Source organism: Rhinopithecus roxellana, chromosome 20 (assembly GCF_007565055.1).
Source record: "Rhinopithecus roxellana isolate Shanxi Qingling chromosome 20, ASM756505v1, whole genome shotgun sequence".
NCBI lineage: Eukaryota > Metazoa > Chordata > Mammalia > Primates > Cercopithecidae > Rhinopithecus > Rhinopithecus roxellana.
This window is the reverse complement of record NC_044568.1, coordinates 25994935-26021518: the sequence shown is the minus strand read 5'-3', so window position 1 is coordinate 26021518 and position 26584 is coordinate 25994935. Positions and strand designations below refer to the sequence as shown.

Genomic DNA, 26584 nt, shown 5'->3' with positions numbered 1-26584 from the left:
GCCTCCCAAAGTGCTGGGATTGCAGGCAAGAGCCACTGTGCCAGGCTGATTCAGTATTATTTAAAGCTGTGCTGAGGACCCATGTGAAAGTCCCTCAAGAATCCGTCAATTGGAAATATGACTGCTGATGTGGAACCTGAATTAGCTTATTAGGAATTTATGCTTTCTCATTTGGAAGTTGGATATTACACTTCACAGAACCATCATGAGTAGCATACAAATTGAAACCCCAAACCATGACATAGTCCCAGCTGCTTGGGTAACTGAGGTGGGAAGAATAGCTTGAGCTGAGGAGGTCGAGGTTACAGGGATCCATGCTTTTGCCACTGCACCCCAGCTGGAGACAGAGCAAGACCATTTTCAAGAAAAATAAACCCCAACCATGAATGTGTACCCCCCAGAACCTTACAAACAACTACCCACCATTCACCACATGAGGAAACCAGGGCTAGGGGGTGAGGGGTGGTGGTGGTGAGATGACTTGCCCAAGGTCAAACTGCTGGCGCATGGAATTAGAATGAGAACCCAGGGTGGTCAGGTTCTAAAGTCAGGTTCTTCCATGCAGCATTCATTCAGGAGCTACGTAAGTACTTCCTATGTGCCAATGACATTCTTTTAGACACTAGGAATATACAAGGAAACCAAAGTATCTACCCTCAAGTGTCTTTGAATTTTTACAGAATACTCCAAAATCACCTTTCCTCAGCTATCCAACCAAACTAATCCACACCACATCAATTGTAATAGCAAAAGCTCAGATACAACCTAAATGTCCATCAATAAGGGATTACTTAACTTTGTGTTATACCATCACCTATAAAATGAAACATTACACAGCCATTTAAAAAAGACACAAAAGATGAGGAAGCTCCTATTCCTCATCTATATGGAAAGATCTCTAGGATAGTGTTCATTTTTAAAAATTATACCTTTATAAAAAGGCATAGAGCAATATATTCAGAACTAATATGCTAACATTCATATTTTTAAATTGTATTTGAAAAATAGCTCTGGAAGGCAACCCCAAAAACTGGCTTTATGGACAAGAATGAGTCTTTATTTTAAAAATTTTTATTTTTTGAGACGGAGTCTCACTCTGTTGCCCAGACTGGAGTGCAGTGGTGTTATCTTGGCTCACTGCAACCTTTGCCTCCCGGGTTCAAGCGAGTCTCCTGCCTCAGTCTCCCGAGTGGCTGGGATTACAGGAAGCCACCACCATGCCCAGCTAATTTGTTGTTGTCGTATTTTTAGTAGAGATGGGGTTTCACCATGTTGGCCAGGTTGATCTCGAATGATCTGCCCGTCTCGGCCTCCCAAAGTGCTGGATTACAGGAGTGAGCCACCATGCCCGGCCTTAAAAATTATTTTTTAAAAATGAGACAGGGTCTGTGTTGCCCAGGCTGGTCTCAAACTCCTGGCATCAAGTAATCACCCAACTAGGGCCTCCCAAAATGCTGGGATTATAGGCATGAGCCACCGCACCTCACTGAAGGATAAGACTTTTTACTGTATACTTTTTTTTTTTTTTTTTGAGACAGAGTCTTGCTTGTTGACTAGGCTGGAGTACAGTGGCAGCATCTCGGCTCACTGAAACCCCCGCCTCCCGGGTTCACGCAATCCTCCCACTTCACAGCTTCCCAAGTAGCTGGGATTACAGGCACCTGCCACCATGCTCGGCTAATTTTTTGTATTTTTTAGTAGAGACAGGGTTTCTCCATGTTGGCCAGGCTGGTCTCGAACTCCTGGCCTCAAGTGATCCACCTACCTCAGCCTCCCAAAGTGTTGGGATTACAAGTATGAGCCACCACACTTGGGCTATTGTACACTCTTCTTAATTCTGACCATTGTGTCTGCATTAGTCATTAAAACACTGATTTTTTTTTTAAAACTAAGGGTCACTTTTTTTTGGTAGATACAGGGTCTTGCTATGTTTCCCAGGTGGGTCTAGAACTCTTGGGCACAAGTGACTCTCCCACCTTGGCCTCCCAGGGTGCTGGGATTACAGGCATAAGCCACCGTGCCTGGCCGCTTTTTTCAATTTTAAAACAGCCCTCTTCCTAAGGGAAGGTCTTCAGCCAGTAAAGGGCTAACCAGACAATTCTGTCAATTATTTCCTTTAAGGAGAGACTCAATGACTCCAGTCTTCTCCTACCACGTTACCCAGCAGGCGGCCAATGGATTGACTCCCCTATTACTCAGAAGACTTACTCCCCAAAACTCTGAGAGCTGCTATGGCCCCTGGGAGCTAGAAATCCTCTTCCTGCTGTCTACAAAATCTACTTCCCACTAGAGTGTACAGCTCACTCCACTACCCTGTCTTCTGGCATATTTCCACTGTTACATGCTTCCAAATATTTGTAGCACAGTATCTGGGCTGTCCATCTATTCTTAGAAGGGACAGTGTCAACAATCAAGGAGAATCCAACAGTCATGTATTATAGGCGTATGTGCCTCCCACTCAGGGTGCATAGTCCAGATACACCCAAGGGGCTGGCCTCATCAGTTCTAAACTGCTTTGAGTTGGGTGCAGAGCACAATCAAGGGACAACCATCCAGACTGATAGGAATAAGCTTCAAACACCCACTCTGCTCAGTACACCCAGCTACGTGTTTTCCTACCCAAATCCTCACAAAATAACCTGCAAGGTGGTATTACTGCTCCCAATCTGACAACTCAGGAAACAAGAGGCTGCCAGGGGTTGAACTGTCCCAGGAAGCAGCAAGATCAGGTTTCAAATCCCAAAGGCAGGTAAATAATGAAGAATATGAAATGTGGAGTCCAGAAGACTTGGCTTCCAATCCCTATAATGTCACTTACCTATCACACGATTGGGTAAATTGTGTGAGTACACAGAAGCTCAGTTTCCTCATCTGGAAATGAAACAGTAACACCTACCTCATCAGGTTATTAGGAAGATTAAATGGGATAGTGGTCAAACAGCACTGAATACTGTGCCTGGCCCAGGGTAAGTAAGGTAACCTCTCAATAAAAAGTACCTCAGACTACTAACAATTAACCTAGGCTTCTGACATCCACACCCTGGCCTCCTTCTATACCACTGAAAAATTCTCTCAAACTGGGAAGAAGTTAGCTACAGCTGTGTTCTTTACTCAATGGATGAAGCTGATCAAAGACGATGACACACGGGACCAAAGGGCACAACAGGGAACTGGCTCAGTCTGCATTTGGAGAGAGCTGTTTTATAGGGGTCCTCTGTGGTTTACCAGAGGAAGCAGAAGATGGAGATTTCACGAAAAAGCTGGCCTTTCCAGGGAAACTTGCTGGGCACATGTATGAACATGAGTAGTCTTCTCTGCAAGCTATGAGTCAGAGAGAGGCTGGTAAATGGTAAGCCCTGGGGCAGATCATTACAATTTCCTCCCAGATGCTTCCTGGCACTACTGGCTTGTATCACTAGTTTCAAAATGAAACTCATACGAAACCAGGTCTCATCATCACTCATCCCTCCTTTACCCCGTCTTTTAATAGTCAGCGAAGTAAAGTGACTCCTATTCCTAACTGCAGCATGGTTCCACAAGGCCACACATCTTGGCCAAATCACGGGGACATGAACGGGCTTGCGTCAAACTCTTTCTGGGGCAAGCTGATGATGAGCACATGGGGCAATAGTTCAGAATTTAAGGCTGGAAAATGGAAGCCAAAACATAGCTCTTTCTTCCACACCCATCCAGGGCTTCAGACAGTCATCTGACTGCATTTGCCTCAGTTTCTCCCACAAGGATTCTTGAATCACAAGGTCAATAAACCCGATGAAGAGGTGCCTGCTCTACCAATATAAATGGACAGCTTTTAGCACTGAGCCTACACGTACATTTCCTAAAATATTGTTGGGGAAGGGAAAAACAGAATCAGTAACCTGAGGCTACTTCTAGAAAAATTAACAATTAATATCATAGAACACATTATAGATAAAAATAAATAAAAAAAGAAATTAACAACAAAAAAGCCAGAGCTCTGTGTATCTGCACTCGATAGAAGACATCCAATGGAAGCCAGGAGTCTCTGGCCTATGTTCAAAGCTCCTCTCTAAAGATCATCCTGCCAAGCCTGGCCTCAGGTCCTGAACTGGCGCCACTAATAAAACTTGGGCAATAAGAGTTTGGTCCCTGGGGTACTAGAGCTATTGGGAAAAGAAAGCTTTTTAAAAAGAATTGATGGATGCTGGGCTGAGAACTCATTCCTCTTATGTTCCAGGCCTGCTTTTAGGTTGGAATTTGCCTAGACACCTCCATACTCCCAAGGGAACACCCTTGAAGGTCAGGAGCTTTTCTCTTCCTGGAGGTGCTATGTAGTCTTGATGTCCAACATTACTAGATGTTCTAGCAAAAGAAAACCACCCATCTCTCTGGAGACAAAACATCCATCAAGTGATCAATCTCCACCAATTTCCCTACTGATCTCTGGGTATTTTGACTAGAGGAAAAGGAAAATATCAGCTTAAACATATTGTGGCCAAATGGCAGCCTGGGGAGCAGGAGAAAGAGATTGCCTAGGAAATTTCTATTCTAGCTTGGCTTAGGGACATATCTAGCTCACTGATAACAAACAGATTTGTCCTTACAGCTATCACTACCTTCTGTTAAGGGATTGGGATAAGAGGGCACAGGGGAAAAGTAAGTGGAAGTGACTTGAAGAAAGATTCTGGCATTTTTCCTAAGTAAAACTACATATAGAAAAAAATTCACCAACTAAGAAATACAAATTAAAAGGACAAGCGTTGTGTCCCAGTTGGGAACTGGGTGCTGCTATATATTGCTAAGGGTGGGGGAATGTTAACTGGCACAACCTTTCTGGGAAATTAAAATGCCTTAAGCCTGTTGACCCAGGAATTGTGCCAAGATACCATCCCAGGTGTGACAAAACCATACTTGCTGGGATGTTTGTGACTGTTGCTTAATAGGGAAAAAAAGCAAAAAAAGGTCTCAACAACCTAACTTACAACTGAACAGTTAAATGCTGTGTCACAGTCATCCAAATGTCTAATCTACAGCCTTAAATTTTTTTTTTTTTGGTTTGTTTTTTTTGAGACGGAGTCTCACTCTGTCACCCAGGCTGGAGTGCAGTGGCCGGATCTCAGCTCACTGCAAGCTCCGCCTTGCGGTTTCACACCATTCTCCTGCCTCAGCCTCCTGAGCAGCTGAGACTACAGGCGCCCGCCACCTCGCCTGGCTAGTTTTTTGTATTTTTAGTAGAGACGGGATTTCACCGTGTTAGCCAGGATGGTCTCGATCTCCTGACCTTGTGATCCACCCGGCCACTCGGCCTCCCAAAGTGCTGGGATTACAGGCTTGAGCCACCGCGCCCGGCCTACAGCCTTAAATATTGTAAAAGAAAACCTACCCAGGAAAAAGTACTTTGCAGAAGGGGGAAAAAACCAGGTCACAAAGCCATTTATAGCATAAGGCTGACAATTATTATATAAAATATTTATAGTTTTATTCTTGTACCCAAAAAAAGAGAGGGGGGAGCTGAGCCCTGGTACCAAGGCTGCCTCTCCCATCACCAAGTATTTTCCACGCACAGGAAAACCAAGATGGTGGCCAGTGAGCCACACCCGTTTTGAGACCAATGGGAGAGGACATAGGGCAGCAAGGCAGGGTAGGGGGAAGAGAGAGCGCATGCTGGGATCCCAGGAGGCCTTGGGGCTCCTGCATTCACTTGGGAGTCGCCCCTGGGCATGCTGGGAGGCCCACTGCCCCTTGCCAAGCAAGCTTGGGGCAGCTACACAAGGGCCTACCAGAGCCCCGGGTGCACCTATTGGGGGTCCAGGCCTTTTTCCCCAGAGATGTAAGCACAGCAGCTCCTGGAGGGCAACAGGACCCAGGTGGAGTGCAGGTGCACCTGACAGATGCCCCCCATCTACACACAGGCCCCCTGGACCTGGATCTTTTCATAGACGGGGCTGATGGGGTGCCTGAGGCCCTCAGCTTGGAGCCCTTCTTCCACCCACCGAAGGAGAAGAGCAAGCTGGGTTACTGGGGAGGCAACCCTGAGAGTGAGTGGTGAAATCATTCAGACTCGGGTCCTCTGTCTCAGATCAGATACCCTCAACAAAGACTCGGGTGGAGAGATCGGGAAATGGACTATCGATTTCAAATATTCCTTTGAAAAGACAAAGGTCCCGTATGGGCGGTAGGCCCACATTTTGCTTATCTTCCAGTTTTTCCATAGTAAACATGTATTTGATTTTCAATCAGAATTTGATGTGAGTTCTTCCCCCGACTAGAAAACTTACATGGCAACCCCATGTTGTTGAGGGTGGAGAAAGCAGTTCCAAGAGAGTTTTGGCTGAAGAAAGCTCTGCTGTGTTCAAGTTCCTCATAACCCTTAGAAGGTGAGTCTTCCCTCCCAGAGTGAAACCCAAACTCTGAGAGTTTGGAACATGGCTGACTCAGCATGAGGTGTGCTGTCTGGCTCATTGACTACCACCCTCAAGGACCATGCCAGAACAAAGATACCAGTGACCAACCTGAGACAGCTGTGATAACAATTAAGGGTCTGGTAGGTAAAAGTGCTGTGTATTGGCTCTGCAGCCTTGAGTCAATCACTTAATCTCTAAACTGTTTAACAGTAAGAACTCAATAATGTAAGCCCTTCTTAATTTCCAGTCTCTAAAATGGGAATACACACACACCCACCCACCCACCACAGTGCTTGTTAGGGTCAAACATGATGTGTTGTGCTTTATTTTTATTTATTTATTTTTTGAGACAGAGTCTTACTCTGTCACTCAAGCTGGAGTGCAGTGGCATGATCTCGGCTCACGGCAACCTCCACCTCCCGAGTTCAAGCGATTCTCCTGCCTCAGCCTCCCAAGTAGCTGGGACTACAGACACGTGCCACCACGCCCAGCTAATATTTTGTACTTTTTGTAGAGACGAGATTTCACCGTGTTAGCCAGGATGGTCTCGATCTTCTGATCTTGTGATCTACCCGCCCCAGCCTCCCGAAGTGCTGGGATTACAGGCGTGAGCCACTGCGTTCAGCTGTATTGTGCTTTAAAAAGCACAATGAAGTATTAAAAACCAGGGGCAGTGATTTAGAAAGCAAAACAAAAGGACAGGAAGGTGAAGAGGCCTTAATGTTGTCACATAGCAGTGATTCCCAAACATAGTTGATAGAATCATCTGGCAAACTATTTAAAAAATCCAGATTCCCTGCCGACCGCCCACCTATCACTTCTACTAAGTCAGCTTCTGGAAATGGATCTGGGGAAAGCAGTTTGTTGCTTTTTTTTTTTTTTTTAAGTTCTTGATTCTCTCATTTATTGCTCATGAGTAGGTAAATTGGTATGGCTTTTTGATGGCACTTCAGACCACATATCAAAAATTTAAATATCCAGATGCTTCCTCTGACCAACACTTATATCTGTCTATTCAGTATCTCCTTTGGATGCTTTCAAGATACCCTGAAATCAGTATGTCAAAACTTAAATTCATGATCTTTACTTAACCTAAATATAGTCTTTTTCCAGCATCTCTCCCAGGGAATAAATAGCATATCATGTACTCCAGCTTGAGAATAGAATCTGGGCATCAGAAGCAGCCCAGAGTCTGGAGCCAGAGTGCCTGGGCTCAAATACCAGGTCCACACTGACTTTGGGCAAGCTGGTTAACCTCTGTGTTTTCTCTGCTATGAAATAGGAATGATGCTAATATCTACCTCAGTTTAATGAGTTAATACTTAGCATAATGCCTGGCATGTGGTTTAGCCAGCAGCTGCTTCTTCCTTGACCATTTCTCCCTTAGAGCTTCCCTTCCCAGACTATCACCCACCAAAACCCTTCCATCTCTACCCCCACCACCTTAGTGCATACAACATCATCTTTAGTATAAATGAGTACAAAAATCTCCATTTAAAAAGACGAATCTCTTAAAAATGCAACAGCATAGTACACTTGAAAAAAATGAAATAAGGTCATTTCCCTGTTTGAAACTCAGTGATAAGCCTTTGGTCATAGTATAAAAAACAATACGGCCGGGCGCAGTGGCTCAAGCCTGTAATCCCAGCACTTTGGGAGGCCGAGATGGGTGGATCACGAGGTCAGGAGATCGAGACCATCCTGGCTAATGCGGTGAAACCCCATCTCTACTAAAAAATACAAAAAAACTAGCCGGGTGAGGTGGCGGGCGCCTGTAGTCCCAGCTACACCGGAGGCTGAGGCAGGAGAATAGCGTGAACCCGGGAGGCGGAGCTTGCAGTGAGCTGAGATCCGGCCACTGCACTCCAGCCTGGGCGACAGAGCAAGACTCCGTCTCAAAAAAAAAAAAAAAAAAAAAAAATATGGCCGGGCACAGTGGCTCATGCCTGTAATCCTAGCACTTTGGGAGGCCAAGGCAGGTGGATCACCTGAGGTCAGGAGTTCAAGACCAGCCTGGACAACATGCTGAAACTCTGTCTCTACTAATACAAAAATTAGCTAGGCGTGGTGGCAGGCACCTGTAGTCCCAGCTATTAGGGAGGCTAAAGCAGGAAAATAGCTTGAACCCAGGAGGCAGAGTGTGCAGCGAGCCAAGATCTCACCACTGCACTCCAGCCTGGGTGACAGAGCGAGACTGTTCCCCAAAAAAAAAAAAAAAAAAAAAATTTTTTTTTAAATCCACCAGCCTCCAGGCACGGTGGCTCATGCCTATAATCCCAGCACTATGGGAGGCTGAGGCGGGCGGATCACAAGGTCAGGAGATTGAGACCATGCTGGCTAAAATTAAATGACTTTGTGTATGCACACAGTAGAGATGAAACCCCATCTCTACTAAAAATACAAAAAAATTAGCCGGGCGTGGTGGCGGGCGCCTGTAGTCCCAGCTACTCGGGAGGCTGAGGCAGGAGAATGGCTTGAACTTAGGAAAGACTGTCTCAAAAAAAAAAAAAAAAAAAAAAAAATCCACTGGCCTCAGCCTCCCAAAGTGCTAGGATTACAGGAGTGAGCCACACTGTGCCCAGCCAAAAAACTCTTTTTTAAAGAGACAAGGTCTTGCTATATGTAGGCCCAGGCTGGAGTGTAGTGGCTGTTTACAGGTATAGTCATCATGTACTACAGCCTAGACCTCCTGGGCTCAAGTGATCCTCCTGCCTCTGCCACCCCAAGTGGTGGGACTAAAGGTGCATGCCACCATGTCCTAAAAAACAAATTCTTTAATGTGCCAATCTCTCTCTCTAGCCACATTGAGCCTCTCCTTAAATACAGCATAACCCCCTGCCACAGGGCCTTTGCACACACTCCTCCCTCTGTCTGGAACAGTGTCTCCTTGCATTCTCACTCCGATTTTACAGTTAACTCCTGACATCTTTCAGATCCCAATTCAAAAGTTACTTTTTCAGGGAAATTTCCTTCAACCCTCCCAAACTAGATCAGATTTCCCTGTGAAAAACCCTTCTGGCTTTTCTTCCATAGAATTTATTACAACTTGTGATTATATCTTAGTAGTGATTGGCCAGGCGACGTGGCTCACGCCTGTAATCCCAGCACTTTGGGAGGCTGAGACGGGCAGATCACCTGAGGTCAGGAGTTCAATACCAGCCTGGCCAACATGGCAAAACCCCATCTCTACTAAAAATACAAAGAATTCAGCCAAGTGTGGTGGCAGGCGCCTATAATTCCAGCTACTTGGGAGGCTGAGGCAGGAGAATTGCTTGAACCTGGGAGGTGGAGGTTGCAGTGAGCCGAGATCACGCCATTGAATTCCAGCCTAGGATATAGAATGAGACTCCATCTCAAAAAAAAAAAAAAGTTTACTAGTGATTAATTGCCTATCTCCCCCACTAGAATTTGCTTATCACTGTCTCCCAGCATTTAGCACTGTGTTTAATTGTTGAATGAACAATTTCATAGTTCAATGAACTATGAAAGCCACATGACCCAACAATTTCACTTCTAGAAATCCAGTCTAAAGAAATATGTATACAAACTATTCCAGCTATAATAATACTGCTATTCCTCCTGCCACAGGCACTTAACATTGATGTACTCACTACATGTTCTTGCATACACAAAGTCATTTAATCCTCACTATAACCATATGAGATCCCCATTATTATATTTATTTTACAGATGAGAAAACTGAGGCACAGAGGTTAAGTAACTTGCCCAAGGTTCCACAAGTAGTAAGTAGACAGATTCAACCCAGACACAGTGGCTCTGGGACCCCAATTCAGGAACTCTATACATTATAACACAGATAAATTTCACACAAACTTCAACAGCAGAAATTTGAAATGGTGCCATAAATATTAGTCTTGCTCTTTATGTAAAGTGTGAAGAAATACAAATCTCCCAAATTGAAAGTTTTAAGTTACATAATTTCAAAGCTGGAGAGAGTAGTGAATTGTAAGCATCCCCTTGCCCCCCCTCCCCCACCCCATACATATACTTCACGTGTTCATATGAGAACATAAGACTGGAATCATGGGAATTATGAATTATTTGTGGCTTTTTTCTTCAAGACGAGTCTGGCTCTGTTGCCCTGGCTGGAGTGCAGTGGCGTGATCTCGGCTCACTGCAAGCTCTGCCTCCCGGGTTCACGCCATTCTCCTGCCTCAGTCTCCCAAGTAGCTGGCACTACAGGTGCCCACCACCGCGCCCGGCTAATTTTCTGTATTTTTAATAGAGACGGGGTTTCACCGTGGTCTCAATCTCCTGACCTCGTAATCCACCCACCTCGGCCTCCCAAAGTACTGGGATTATAGGTGTGAGCCACCACCCCCGGCATATTTGTGGTTTTCAAGAATGCATCCTTTGTATCAATGCAACCACCCTGTCCTAGGCTTTAGTGCAGCAATATTTGAGTTTAAGAAAAAGCTTAAAAGCTCCTCTTGGGGGAAAAATAAGAACAGAAATGAGTGTCTGCTTTAAGACTAGAAATCAACTTTTATTCAGCAAAATGCTTGCTAACTAGATTTTGAAATCTAAAGAAAAACTTGAGGAAAAAATGCACTTTGCATTGACTGATGACACATTCTGAATCTCTCAACACCCGGAGAAAAAAATGCTAGTGTGAATCAATGTGGTAGTTTACTTCTGAGTCATGCAATTTCAAAGTTTTTGAGTTTTGGTAAATTCATATGCTTTTGAAACTACTATTATTTAGATAGTCATTAAAACAAAAGTTAGTATGAAAACTAATTATTTTTAAATGGTATAGTAACCTTAAGTTTACAGCACAGTCTGTCTTAGAGGTATTGTTTAAACATAAAAGCTCGATTTATCTGGATCATGTTAAGAGGAACAGCTCACTCGATCATCTTTCTACAGCAGTCTTTCCTAATAAGGCAATTACTGATAGTTAGATTGCTAAAAATCCAAACACTTTACCATTTTGATGTTAACTCTTCCCTCCCACCACATCTGTAAAAGATAAAAGTAGAAGATCGGCTAAATAAATCCTGATACATTCACCATGTAAAAGACTATGGCGCTATTCAAAACAAGATAGATGTGTATTTAACAGTCTGGAAAGATGCCTGTGATTCTAAGTTAAAAAGCAAGTTACAGAATGACATTTGTATGCATGCTATAGTCCAACTCTTGTTTTTAAAATTCCTGTATGCATACATAAAGTTTTTTGTGCCAAAAGAAAAAAAAGGGTCTACAAGGATTCTTATAAAATCAGTAACTGTGTGCTTGCCCTTAGAGAGTAGAACTGGGGAAGAAAAGAAATTTCACATATTTATTTCTTTTTCTCTCTTTATTTTTTGTTTTTTGGGGACAGGGTCTCACTCTGTTACCCAGGCTACAGTACAGTGGTGTGATCTTGGCTCACTGCAACCTCTGCCTCCCGGGCTCAAAAGATCCTTTTTTTTTTAAGACAGGGTCTCACTCTGTTGCCCAGGCTAGAGTGCAGTGCAGTCATACGATCTTGGCTCACTGCAACCGCCACCTCCCAGGTTCAAGCGATTCTCCTGCCCCAGCCACCTGAGTAGATAGGACTACAGGCATGCACCACCATGCCTGGCTAATTTTTGTACTTTTTGTAGAGACAGGGGTCTCACTATGTTGCCCAGGCTGGTCTCGAACTCCTGGATTCAAGCAATCCTCCCACCTCAACCTCCCAAAGTACTAGAATTACAGTTGTGAGCCACCATACCCCAGCCTTCATGTGTTTATTTCTGACTTGCTTATATTGACAGGCAGTAGAGTTCAGTGGTGTAAGCTCAGTCTGCTTAGGTTTGAATGTGAGCTCTGCTACTTACTTAGCTGTGTGATCTTGCGCAAGTTACTTAACTTCTCTGGCCTCAGTTTCCTCACCTGTAAAATGGGGACAACAATAGTACCTCCCTCAAGGGATGTTTAAGGATTAAATGAGCTGATGCATATAAAGTACTAAGAACTTTATCTGTCACATAAGTGCCACATATTTTATTGAAAAAAGTGTGTCTTTACAGTGAACATATTTTCATGTATTAATTTGAAATCCCAACCAGCCAACCATCCCTGTGTAAACAACATAAAATGGTATACATTGGGGAGAAGACGATAAAAAATAAAAAGCTCCCCAGGCAATTTGATCACCAGCCAAGCTTGCCAACTACTGACTCAGAGGCCAAAAGCAGGGATGAACCAGTTGGAGTGGGGCTGAGTTCCAGTTGGGGAATGCAGGAGACTTCTGGAAGCGGAAAGAGACCGTAAAAGACAAGAGAAGAGCGGGTCTCAAAGTGTGGTGGGAAGCCTGGATGAAGCGACTCTACAGGGAGAGGGCAGTGTGTGGGCCTGGCGTCCTGTCCTGGCTTGTGTGGCGAGAGCTCACAAGTAGCTGTTTCTCCCCTGCCTCAAGTTACGACAAGATGGGGCTTGCTGTGCAAATGTGCAAAGGCCGCTCAGAAGGCAGCCAGCCTTCAGCAAAACACCCAGGAGAGCGGCCGAACCCTCCACCCGGGCCCTCTCACTGGCCAGTTTCCCACGCACGCACAGGGGAGTTAGGGCCTCAAGGCTGAGGAGCTTGGACTCAGTAACTCGCCTCAGGCCACATGATTTGGGACGAGAAACAGCTTAGAATCCATTTTTCCCTTGCCTGTGCTGGGATGTACACCATCACGCCTCTTCCCACTGCTGGGTTTAACGAGAGTCTGAAGAATTTCCAAATGGACCAAGATACAAATCATTTCTCTAGACCGTAGTTCTAGCTTCTCTATAAAATGACTGGGGGCCAGGAATGATGGCTCACACCTGTAATCCCAACACTTTGGGGGACCGAGGTGGGCGGATCACTTGAGGCCAGGAGTTCAAGACCAGCCTGGGCAACATAGTGAGACATAGTGAGACCCTGTCTCTTAAAATAAAAAAAAGAAGACTGGGAGATCTGGGGAATACCTGTGGTCCCCAAATTTGGAAGAAGAGACTTCTCAGAAAGATGCACATGCGTTCTTAGACACAGTTAATTCCTGGGGATCAACGACTTCCTAAAGAGAATATGACCCTAAAGTTAGAACTCAAGCAAAAATACCTTCTACTTCTAGCGTACAACACAGGCTGTCAAGGTCTCTTGCTATTAGGTAACTTCCAACTTTATGTGGTCTCGAACAAAAGGGGGGGCTACTGAGATTGAAGGAGAAGAGGGCCTGGGATTATACCTCCCTATTCCCCATCCCCCATTTAGCTCTAACATGCCTCAGAGTCCTAGGAAAAAACCTATCTTTCCTCCTGGTGTTCAGTATCCCTGGAGAGGCTCTCACGAGGGGAAGCAGTCCACCAGCCCTCCCACCTCCTGGCTCTGCGGCCTTGGCTCTGAGCCTTCTCCTCAGATGTTAGAGAGCCACAGAGCCAGAGTCCTGAGTTCAAAGATGGGGTCGAGGGAGAAAGGAAGACGTTTGTTTGGCTTTTTGAGACAGAGTCTCGCTCTGTCACCCAGGCTGGAGTGCAGTGGTGCAATCTCAGCTGACTGCAACCTCTGCCTCCCCGGTTCAAGCAATTCTCCTACCTCAGCCTCCCAAGTAGGTGGGATTACAGGCATATGCCACCATGCCTGGCTAATTTTTTATTTTTAGTAGAGACAGGGTTTCGCCATGTTGGCCAGGATGATCTCGAACTCCTGAGCTCAGGTGACCCACCCATCAAGGCCTCCCAAAGTGCTGGGATTACAGGTGTGAGCCATCACACCCAGCCCGTTTGGCTTGCTTTCCCCAGGTGAGGCATTCTGGTTCACTGCCCAAGCAGCAGGTCCCCAGCACCCTGAAGTCCAGCAGACAGAGGCAGCTGCAGCCTGGAGGGAATGTTGTCAGCTGGAGGAATTTGCAGACCTCTGATGCTCTAGGTAACCCAGAGCCCTAAGAATGCCCAGATTTGGCTGGGGGAGGAGGAGTGAGCGGGGAAGGGTCTGTCAAGCCCTTCTACCCAGAGCAAGAGGTGAGAGGTCTTTGCTGTTGGAGGCAGGTGGGGGTGGGGTGAGGAGAGGCAGAGCAGATTCTCTGCAGAGGACTGTCAGTTTGAGTGCTATCAGGCCTGGTATCTGAACCCTCCTTGTTCCCCCATATCTTAAAAGGGAGGCCAGAGGTCCTGGGCAGAAGTGCCTGCCACCCCCCACCCTCCTGGCGATTAGCAGGGGCCTGTGGAGGGAACAGGAACTCAAAGCCCTTGGGCCAGAAGTTAACTATTTCCAATCTGCCTCTCATTTGGCTGGGGCCAGAAGACTCCAAATGTATTTCCCTTTCCCACCCCGATTTCCAAATGGTCAGTGCCTCATACTTAGGGGGTCACACCTGTGTTCAAACTGTGACTCCACAATTTATTAGCTGGGTGACCTTGGACAGTTACAAAGTGACAAGCCGAGGTTTCCTATCCAGTTAAATGGGGCCAATTCCACCCACCCCACGGGGCTTTTAGGAGGATTAAAGGGGCTTATGACATGAAGTACATAGTGTGATTGTGGAATGCAGTGAGCTCTCAAGTGGTATCTGGGTGGCAGTGGTGAGTTTTCACAGCCCTTCCTTGCCAGCCCTGCTGCCTGGGTTAGCAATGCCAGGTGACTAAATGAAATGAGAAAAAGACGACTGAGGCAGACATAGTCCTCCAGTCTGAGAAGCGTGAGGGGAGTCAAGAAGGGCTGCTGGGAGTGGGGGCCAATATCCTGGTTTCAGGGAAGACTTCAGAGACCGTGGTCTCCATACTGGTACAACTAGGACTTCAGCTATTATGTCTCCATACTGGTACAACTGGGATTTCCCCAAACACTCTGCTGCAACACTCTGCTGCCTCTGGTACGGGGTGAGACAAATTTCAAGCGGGGCTGGACCCTGCCTATGCCTCACTGGCTCTCTCCACCTCACACTTCATGATCCAGCCAGATTCAATGTATCCAAGTCCCTGGAACCCTCGTGTTGTTCCTCTGCCAGAACACTCCACGCCACCTCTCATGCCCAACTCCCTTGTCTAATTCTTCTTCCTCGGCTGCCAGCTTGGACATCAGTTCCTCGAGATTTCTCCAAGAACATGTCAGCAGCCCCTCCTATGTGACTCCATATCACTCCTTTCCCACCTCCCCCTCAATCTCTCTTTTTTTTTTTTTTTTGAGACGGAGTCTTGCTCTGTCACCCAGGCTGGAGTGGAGTGGCTTGATCTCTGCTCACTGCAACCTCCGCCTCCTGGGTTCAAGCCACTCTCCTGCCTCAGCCTCCCGAGTCAGCTGGGATTACAGGTGCTTGCACCACCATGCCAGGCTTTTTTTTTTTTTTTTTTTTTTAAGCAGAGATGGGGTTTCACCATGTTGGCCAGGCTGGTTTCGAACTCCTGAGTTCAAGGGACCCGCAGACCTTGGCTTTCCAAAGTGCTAGGATTACAGGCATGACCCACCACATCCAGCCCCCTCCAATCTCATATATGCATATATTGTATTTTGTCTGTCTCTCTACACTAGCAGGTAAGTGGCCCTTTGAGGCTAGGATTTTTGCACACTTTGTTCAGTAATGAATCCCCAGCACCTAGAATAGTACCTGAACCCTAATCAGGAGTTCACTGAGGGTTAGGAGCAGTGGCCTGGTTTACCCCGAGTATCTAGTACCCAGTAGGTACTCAGATGTTCGTTGGCTGAATAACCATTTCAACTTGTCCTTGGATCTCAGACACTTCACTGTTTCTATAATAAGAGAGGAGCTGGATTTGAACATGTTGGCCAAATAAGGAGGCTGCTGCCCACCCACACACTGGTCAGGATAAAAATCTCCACCCAGGGCCACGCACAGTGGCTTACACCTGTAATCCTAGCACTTTGGGAGGCAGAGGCAAGACGATTGCTTGAGGCTAGGGGTTCAAGGCTAGCCCAGGCAACATAGTGAGACCCCTTCTCTATTTAATGTATTCATTTTTTTTGGAGACGGAGGCTTGCTCTGTTGCCCAGGCTGGAATGCAGTGGTGCAATCTTGGCTCACTGCAACCTCTGCCTCCCAGGCCCAAGCAATTCTCCTACCTCAGCCTCCTGAGTAGCTCTGATTACAGGGGCACGCCATCACGCCAGGCTAATTTTTGTATTTTTAGTAGACGCAGGGTTTTGCCATGTTGGCCAGGCTGGTCTCGAACTCCTGACTTCAAGTGATCCGCCCACCTCAGCCTCCCAAAGTGCTGGGATTACAGGAATGGGCCACCATGCTGGCTGCCTCTACTTTTTTTTTTAATTTATTTTTTTATTTTTTGAGACAGAATCTCACTCGGTCACCCAGGCTGGAGTGCAGTGACACGATCTCCGCTCACTGCAACCTCCACCTCTCAGGTTTAAGCCATTCTCCTGCCTCACCCTCCCATTCTCCTGCCTCACCCTCTGAAGTAGCTGGGATTACAGGCACCCAATCACCATGCCCAGCTAATTTTTTTTTTTTTTTTTTTTTTTTGAGACGGAGTCTCGCTCTGCCGCCCAGGCTGGAGTGCAGTGGCCGGATCTCAGCTCACTGCAAGCTCCGCCTCCCGGGTTCACGCCATTCTCCTGCCTCAGCCTCCCGAGTAGCTGGGGCTACAGGCGCCCGCCACCTCGCCCGGCTTTTTTGTATTGTTTTAGTAGAGACGGGGTTTCACCGTGTTAGCCAGGATGGTCTCGATCTCCTGACCTCGTGATCCGCCCGTCTCGGCCTCCCTAAGTGCTGGGATTACAGGCTTGAGCCACCGTGCCCGGCCTAATTTTTGTATTTTAAGTAGAGACGGGTTTCACCATGTTGGGCAGGCTGGTCTCGAACTCCTGAGCTCAGGTGATCCTCCCGCCTCGGAATCCCAAAATGCTGGGATTACAGGTATGAGCCACTGTGCCCAGCCGCAAAAAAAAATAACAATAATAATTAACTTAAAAATTAAGAAAAGGGCCGGATGCAGTGGCTCACACCTGTAATCCCAGCACTTTGGGAGGCCAAGGAGGGTGGGTCATGAGGTCAGGAGATCGAGACCATCCTGGCTAACATGGTGAAACCACGTCTCTACTAAAAATAAAAAAAATTAGCTGGGCATGGTGGCACATGCGTAGTCCCAGCTATTCGGAGGCTGAGACAGAAGAATCACTTGAATCCGGGAGGCGGAGTTTGCAATGAGCCGAGATCATGCCACTGCACTCCAGCCGGGGCAACAGAGTGAGACTCATCGCAAAAAAGAAAAAAAAAAATTAAGAACAAATAAATCTCCACCCAGGAAGAAGTTCTCACTTAAGAAATTCAGGGCCCTTTCCAGATTCCCTTTCTGCTTTTGAGGAAAGAAGCAAGCATCAGGATAAGGACAAAGAAAGGGAAGCTTTTCTCCCCCAAGACAAAGGATGAGGCCAAGTACATAATAAAGACTTGCTGTCTCTTAGCATAGGGCCAGATGAAAATCAAGACTCCAGAAGGGGGGGCGGTCTGGCAGGGAGACTTGGGGTGGGAGAATGCAGGAGACACCTCACTACTTCAGAACAGAGAGGAGCTGATATCTCAGTCCAGGATCACAGTACTGGAATCCTCAGTTAACCCGGCAATTGTGCCCCAGGTGTATAACTAACAATTAGGGGTGCACAGGTCACCAAAAGACGTGCACAAAATGGAACTACTGAAATGCCCATCAACAGCAGAATTGTGGATAGTCACATAATGAAATACTATACAATGAGAATCAACTAGAACTACATCCAGAATTATGCAAGAATCTCTCAAGGGTGCTGTGAAAGCAGTCAGAGCTAAGGGGTTAACTGTATGATCCTCTTACAGAAAGTTCAAATGCAGGCAAATTCACCTGTGGTACTTAGAAGTCAGAAGAGTGGTTATCTTGAGAGAAGGGTTGAAATTAGGAGGAAAGGGGCATCTAAGGCCCTGGTAATGCTGTTTCTTATCTGTGTGCCAGAAACACAGGGGTTTTAGGTTTGCGACATTCATCGGGCTGCATACTCATCATTTGGGCACTTTTGTCTACATTTGTTATTCTTCAATAACATCGAGTCTCTGAATGGAGACCATTCAGCCTCAGGACCAAAGCCTCAACTGACTGGAGCTGGGGAGGCCCTTCCCTCCCTCATCTTCCATCATCCTCCAAATGCTTTGCAGAGCTATAGTTTCTGGCCCTAGAAACTCTGCTTGTCATGAGCAATGCCTTCCTTGTGCAATAGGGAGGTGAAAGCACCCTGCGCTGGGTAACCTAGGAACACAGCAGCACATGAGGAGGTGGGAAGGGAGACTAGAGGTTTGAGACCTGCTCCCCAGGCACAAGCTACTGGTGATGCAGGACAGAGTCTTCAGCAGAGTAACCCTACTCTGCTGCTAAGCCAGGAAGGCAGCCTGCTAGGCTTGAAGCTCCAGTTCCCATTCATTCCTCAGAGCCAGATTTATGGATATCCCCCTGGGCTGTGGAGGCAAAACACCAGGGTTTAAATCCTGGCCTTCTGTTTACTGCACCAGTGACCTCTCACTAAGTTCCTTAACCTCATTTTACAGCTAAGTGGCAATTATCAACAACTGCTTTGCAGGACAGCCCATAAGCACAGAAAGTTACTAAATTAGGGCCCGTTGGTCACCTCCAGTCGGTCCAGTCCTGCCACCGCACCCGCCAGCCGTGTTCTCCATGCAGTTCAACAAGGGCCCCTCATACTGGCTCTTGGCCGAGAACCAGCTCCTGTCCAAATATGACCCCCAGAAGGAGGCAGAGCTCCGCAGCTGGATCGGGGGACTCACCAGCCTTTCCATCAGCCCCAACTTCCAGATGGGCCTGAAGGACAGAATTATCTTACACACTCATGAACAAGCTGCAGCCAGGCTCAGTCCCCAAGATCAACCACTCCATGCAGAACTGGCACCAGCGAGGAAACCTCTCCAACTTCATCAAGGCCATAGTCAGCTACGGCATGAACCCCATGAACCTGTTTGAGGCCAATAACCTGTTTGAGAGTGGGAACATGACGCAGGTGTTGTCTCTTCTTGCCCTGGTGGGGAAGGCCAAAACTAAGGGGCTGCAGAGCAGGGTGGACATCGGCATTAGGTACTCAAGGCAGCAGGAGCGGAACTTTGACTACAACACCATGAAGGCCGGCCAGTGAGTCACTGGGCTGCAGATGTGCTAGCCAGTTGGGCATGACCATATACGGCACAAGAAGGCATCGCTACAGCCCCAAGAACCACATCCTGCCCCCATGGACCACTCGACCATCAGCCTCCAGATGGGTACAAACAAGTGCGCCAGCCAGGTGGGCATGACGGCTCCCCGGACGCAGCGGCAGATCTATGACACCAAGCTGGGCACCAACAAGTGTGACAACTCCTCCATGTCCCTGCAGATGGGCTACACGCAGGGTGCCAACCAGAGACGCCAGGTCTTTGGCTTGGGCCAGCAGATATACAATTCCAAGCACTGCCCACAAGGCTCAGTGGCCAACAGGGCTCCCTTGGGCACCAATGAGTGCCCAGGCCCAGGGGAGGCCCCTGAATACCCCCCTTACTACCAGGAGGAGACCAGCTACCAAGGCTCCCAGCACGCTTTCTCCCCACATCGTCTCCCTGCCTGGGTTTTGGGGTTTTTCTGTGTTTTTTTCTTTTTTTTTTTTTTAACCTGTTCAGTGTTGCCAATCAACCGAGGGTCTGTGAGTGGCGGCATTTGATCTGGCTGGAGGGTTCCCCCCTTGCCTTGGTTCCTTCGCAGAACTGGGCCACCGGGTTGTGCGGGAAGGGGTTAAGGCCGCATCCTGATGCGTGTAGGGTGAGGGTCCCTGCTGGCATGTCCAGGCTATGGGCTGAGCTGTGCTGGGGAGAAGAGATCTGCGCATAGAAGGAACCGCTCCCCAAAGGTTTCCAGTTGCCTTGCCTCTTCCCCCATTTGTGGGCCGGTCAGTTTGTGGTTTCTGCACCCATAAAGTTTCAGGAAGTATTAACAAAAGAAAAAAATGGCCGGGCGTGGTGGCTCACATCTGTAATCCCAGCACTTTGGGAGGCTGAGGTGGGCGGATCACCTGAGGTCGGGAGTTCGAGACCAGCCTGACCAACATGGAGAAACCCCTTCTCTACTAAAAATACAAAATTAGCCGGGCATGGTGGCGCATGCCTGTACCAGCTACTTGGGAGGCTGAGGCAGAGGAATCGCTTGAACCCAGAAGGTAGAGGATGCAATGAGCCGAGATCACACCATTGCACTCCAGCCTGGGCAACAAGAGCAAAACTCATCTCAAAAAAAGAAAAAAATATATATATATTTTTCCCCGAGGAATGGGGCAGGGACAGTGGAAAATGAGTCCCCTGGGAGAGGGGGCCTGGCCACAATGCTAAAATATCTCAGGCTCCTGAGTGGCTGGCTTTCTCTAGGACCCTCAAGCCTGCCTAGGGGCCCAGTGGGGAAACTGAGACCCGCACAAGGAAGTAGAATTCTGAGTCACTGGGGCTAAGCCTGACCCCCTCTCCATGCTGACCACCCCCTACTGTCGTCCTCAGTAGGTTTTTTTTTAGGCGGAGTCTCTCACTCTGTTGCCCAGGCTGGAGTGCAGTAGTGCAATCTTGGCTTGCTGCAACCTCCACCTACTGGGCTCAAGCGATTCTGCCTCAGCTTCCCAAGTAACTGGGATTACAGGCACACGCCACCACACCAAGCTAATTTTTATATTTTTAGTAGATACGGGATTTCACCATGTTGGCCAGGCTGGTCTTGAACTTCTGGCCTCATGTGATCTGCCTGCCTCAGGCTCCCAAAGTGCTGGAACTACAGGCGTGAGCCACCACACCTGGCCCCTCAGTAGGTTTTAAGAAGCCCCCAGCCCTCCGTCTCCCCTTCTGGGCCTGACCAGCTATACTGCTTCATCTCCCATGGCCACACACCCCACCCAGGGGCCCTGCACCATGAGATAATGTGAAATACCGACTGTGGACCAAATGCAATAAAACCTCTGTTTTTAAGAAAAAAATTACTAGACTGTTAAGCTCCCCAAGGGCAGGGACTTCATTTTGTCCATTGCTTTAGTTGAAGTTGTAGAACAGTGCCTGATCCTGATCTATGCAGATGCGAAACATATGCTTACAGGAAGAATGAAATGTAAATAAAGGGCATACCCCAGAGTAGGGACTTCCACAATAAAAGGCCGTTTTCACACCCAGAGCTGAAATAGACAAAACCATCTTGATGTTAACTTGTGCTCAGTCAGATGCAGTACTGAACTTGGAAGTTTCCTCCCAAAGCTGATGATGGTTAGTTTTTAATCTGACCCAAAGGCTGACTATGGGTCAGCTGAACCTGCTGAAGGCCATAATGAAGGACTGCATCTGTTTGACTGCCATTAAGCTGCCTCTCTCAGTTGTTCACCCTTAAGGATGAGTAGACCACTGTAGGTCACTCATTTTTAATCACTGCACTAATACCGTGAAAGTTCCCTCCTCCCACCTCTCCACTGTCAGCTTCCAGAACACTCTTGAAGAAAGGTGGCCCCCAGACTGTGGGACTGGGATGGGGGAATGTGCCGGCTCTCCTTCCCTCCAGATTAACCTTTCCTCTTGAGCTAGTCAAGACCCCTCACTTGGGCCCTTAGAGACTAAAGCCAAACCAATTTCCTCTACGTGAATGTTTCTGGAAAACCCTAAAATAAAAATAAATAAAAAAGACTAAGCACTCTTGCGGCAGGGGGCCAGGAGAGCTTGTTATTTATAGCTGTGGGATTCAGGGATCCAACATTCTACCCTCTCCACTCAGGCCCTGCTTTCTGGTAGTAAAAAAAATGCCAGGGAGCTGGGCATGGTGGATCGTATCTGTCATCTTAGTGCTTGGGAGGCTGAGGTGGGAAGACTGCTTGAGCCCAGGAGTTTTTGACTAGTCTGGGCAACACAGTGAGTGAGACCCTGTCTCTAGAAAACATTAAAAATTAGCCAGGCATGGTAGCACATGTCTGTGGTCTCAGCTACTTGGGAGGCTGTGGTAGGAGGATCACTAGAGCCCAGGAGGTAGAGGCTGCAGTGAACCGTGATTGGGTCACTGCATTCTAGGCTGGGATGGGTGACAGAGCAATACCCTATCTCAAAGAAAAAAAAAAAAAAAACCAGGGAACTTTGGGGTCTGAAATTTCCATTCATATCCCACCTGATCACTGCAGTGATGACTTAGTGAAGCCACAGTCATGTAGGCTTTATCTATAAAATGGGCCGCCCTTCACAAGGTTGTCAAATTCATTCATAATTCATAATTCATACAGGACTGGGCATCCTGTAAGGTACCAGGTCCTGGACATATACCAAGAGGTAAAAGTTGTGTCTGTCACCCTCAAAGTTCATGAGCTGTTTGGCTTAGTGAATCCAATCCATTAAGCTGTGCCTCTGTTTCTCCACCTTCCAAACCTCAGGCAAGGCTAGACCATGGGGTTTCTGAAGTTCAAAATTCTGAGATTAAAAGCTCAGCTTGTTTAATATTTACCTCACCTGCTTCAAGGGAATGTTAGGAGGATAAAGCAAGCTCAAGAGTTGCAAAAGGGCTTTGAAGGGGAAGATGCACATACAAACAAGGCATTAATTACATCAGATAAGTTCTTTCGAGCTGAACTTCATAGACGCCGTTGATATTCATAACCCAGGGGCGAACAACAGGGGTGATTGTTCCTTAGCAATATGGAAACTTGTCTGCTTGGCTAAACTTGAGAGTGTGTATGTTCCTGCAGGATAACCCTTTCAACGTGGCTAGATCCAGGCTGGGGCTGTATGTTTTGAGGATGAGGAACTAGTGTGCGGGTGGGGTGGTAGAAAAGTGCCAGCTTAAGACCAAGGATAGAAAAAGCAAGATGTTTTGTTGGGAAGTCCCAATTTATTGGGACTAACTGGACCAAGAAATGCGCTTTTACTTAAAAAAGAAAGCAGCAGCCCATGCCACCGGAAGCCTACTCTAAGACCCAGCCATGTGGCAGGGAGTTTCAAGGTACGCCAAGCCCATTAACCCGTCCTTTGTTGTATAACCCAGGTGTGCTCCTGGCACAAACCCACCATTTTCACAGTGGAAAAGCAGACATCCGAGAAAGCTGAATTTCCTCTAAAGGTTTAAAATGCCTGACGTCACCGGGAAGCACGTGCCAATCCAACCATGAAATCCAAAACCTGATCACCGCTTCCCCGCAAAACCTCAAGCCTAGTGAAGTGACAGCCAATCTGGTATTTTTTGCTTCAGTAGGTAAGAAGGCACAGACAACACTCAAAGCTATAGCCTGCTCTGGGAGGCTGTAGTCAGAGAACTTGACAATGGGGGTGGTGTGGGGTGTAATTTGGCAGAAGTCTGGTTAGCAGTAAGGCTTCCTCAGGGAGCCGGAATTGGATTTGGGGCCCTGCCCGAGTTCACATTTTTACACGTTGGCTGAGTTGCAGTTTGTTAGCCAGCCAGTAATAAACCCCTGCGCAAAAATTTAAAGTTTATGAGGCATGGCTTCTTAATGCCTCTCCTCAGCTCCCTACAGCCAAGGGTTTAAGGAGCCTAGCCTAGCCCGGGTGTTAATTGTTTTGTCTACAGTTATTTGGAGAAAGAATTTTTTTAAAAAGGTCTTCCACAGACTCAAGGTCCTCAATCCTCTTTTGGAGAAATAAAAGAGCCACTCTGTCCCCTCCGCATTGACAGCTCCACATGCAAGCAGTGGGAATTTGTGCCTGGGGTGAGGAGTAAGTTGATGGAGACTTTAGAAGAATGCTGGGTAGCAAGGATTCTCAATGTTTTGAAAGCCGGGTAAGCCACAGTTCCTTCCCCGCAAAAATGAATACTCAAATTCCCAAAAAATTTCAATGTAAGGATCCTCTGAAACTCCACCCAAGGATCCAGGGTTATACCCGTTTAAGAACTAAGGTTTCGGCCGGGCGCGGTGGCTCAAGCCTGTAATCCCAGCACTTTGGGAGGCCGAAACGGGCGGATCACGAGGTCAGGAGATCGAGACCATCCTGGCTAACAGGGTGAAACCCCGTCTCTACTAAAAAAAATACAAAAAAACTAGCCGGGCGAGGTGGCGGCGCCTGTAGTCCCGGCTACTCGGGAGGCTGAGGCAGGAGAATGGCGGGAACCCGGGAGGCGGAGCTTGCAGTGAGCTGAGATCCGGCCACTGCACTCCAGCCCGGGTGACAAAGCGAGACTCCGTCTCAAAAAAAAAAAACTAAGGTTTCGCCGGGCGCGGTGGCTCACGCCTGTAATCCCAGCACTTTGGGAGGCCGAGGCGGGAGGATAACGAGGTCAGGAGATCGAGACCATCCTGGCTAACATGGTGTAACCCCGTCTCTACTAAAAATACAAAAATTAGCCGGGCGTGGTGGCGGGCGCCCGTTAGTCCCAGCTACTCAGGAGGCTGAAGCAAGAGAATGGCGTGAACCCGGGAGTCGGAGCTTTCAGTGAGCCAAGATCGTGCCACTACACTTCAGCCTGGGCGACAGAGCGAGACTGTCTTTAAAAAAAAAAAAAAAAAAAAACTTAGGTTTTATCCCTTGCTGGAGCCCCCACCCATTATCCTCCTAACCGAGAGGGAGAAAGTCCTCCACTAGCTAGCAACCACCTGGGTCTCATAAGACACTGGGTCTCCTCACTGAAGTTGCAGCCCCCACCCCCTCAGGTTTTTGAACTTGGGGTGGGGTGTAGGAGTAACTGAGGGATCAAAAATGTGCTTTGATCTCCAGTCCATCGCCCCCATAGCCCCAGGCCTGCCAGCTTGGGACACTCTCCCCTGAGGGACCTAGCATCCCAGGCTGGAGACGCTGGGGGCGGGGTGGTTCCTGTACGTAATATCCCCAGCCCAGGTGTGCCAGGGCCCAGTTTCCAGGCAGGCTGCAGGGGCGCAGGCCCTCCGGGAAGGGCAGGGTTAAGAGTGCATTCCAGCTGCCGAGGAAGAAGGGGGGCGGGGTAGGGGAGCAAGGAGAAAAGAAACAGACCCGGTCTGTCTGACGCAGACACAAAGCACGGTTCACAAAGGGGGCCCGAGAGGGGCGAAGGGGGCTGCCCGGGGCACGGCTCATCCCCACACCTGCGCGGGGGTTGGGGGAAGAATGTGGCCCGCGCATTCCTCTGCTGGGGCCAGCGGGGGAGAACTTCCCACGTCGAGACCGGGTGAGGGGCTCAGCCATCCGGCACCTCGGAGGAGGGAGTCAAGGTAGGCAGTGGCTACCAGACGAGGGACTGGATGTCACAGGCGCTCTGCCGCCCAGCTTTCTTCGTCAGCCACCACCCCCAACCCTAGGCCCCGGGGCGCGTTCTGCGCCTCCCCGGGACCTGAGGTGGCGCCAGGAGTCCCTTGCCCCGGCCCGAACACCCCTCGCGCGGGCCACACCAAAGCGATCACGTGCGGCCCCTACCCCGCGCTTCCACCCGGAGAGTCTTACCTTTCCCCAGCACCTGGCTGGGCTCCTGCTCCGCGCCTCCCGCCTCCAAGGTCACTTCAGCCTCCCCGAAGACCGCCCGGCATGGCTCGGAGGCCGCGCACTGCAGCCAGCAAACCTGCGCCCGAGGGCAGAGGGGGAAGACGGAGGCTGGGTCATAGGCGTGCCCGGCCCTGCACTCCCCACCCTGCAGGGTCTCACATGGGCCCTCCAGGACTCCCTTGGCCCCAGGGAGCGCAGCCCCGGGCTCTCCCCGACGCCACTTCCCCATGCGGACCCCGCCCGCCCCCCAGGGAGCGGTCCGGGTCGGGGCCAAGGTGAGGCTGTGGAGTACCTGGAGGAGGAGGAGGAGAGACGCGAGAGGTCCACGAGGGAGCCCCATGACTGCGGAGAGAGAGGTGAGGCAGCTGCCGCGACGGCGGGCCGGTGCTCCGCTCAGCTCTCGCCCCTTTGAGCACCGCAGCCCCGGGGAGCGAGCGGGCGGAGGCCAGGTGAGCGCAGGTGGGTGCTGATTGGTCCAGCGCCACAAGGTCCCGCCCCTTCGCAGGTGGGACCGATGCGGGCGCGATTGAGGCCTCAGCTAACCCCTCCTGGCCTCCCGGATACCCTCCTGCGCTCTACTTGCTTTTCTGGAGCTGTTCTCTGCAGGGACTCAGCCCCTGTCTCGCAGTTCTGAGTTAGAGGAGAAAAGAACACCCAGAGTACTCCTCAGCCTCCGCAGTACGGGAAGAGAAATGTTTCCTTGCCTTGCGGTTACAGCGGAAAAAAGTGGAGACACATCTTAAGTCGACTGAAAACAGAGGCTCCGCAGTCATGATCCCCGGAGGCGCTGTTATCCCGAAGCTT

General features: G+C 48.6%; 1 protein-coding gene and 1 pseudogene across 2 annotated transcripts in view; one reads left to right on the top strand and one right to left on the bottom strand.

Annotated features, from left to right (window-relative positions):
* CDH3 (cadherin 3) overlaps nt 1-26233 on the bottom strand; it is a 58704-nt gene extending 32471 nt beyond the window's left edge. For both annotated transcript variants that reach the window (XM_030925018.1, XM_030925019.1), the window contains exons 1-2: nt 26073-26233; nt 25742-25856 (exon numbers count right to left, since the gene is read on the bottom strand). In XM_030925018.1, the coding sequence (XP_030780878.1) occupies nt 25742-25856; nt 26073-26120 (163 nt within the window). In that variant the 5' untranslated portion in view covers nt 26121-26233. The remainder of the gene's footprint in view (nt 1-25741; nt 25857-26072) is intronic.
* Nucleotides 3138-20040, top strand: LOC115895265 (annotated as a pseudogene).
* Nucleotides 26234-26584: the final 351 nt, after the last annotated feature.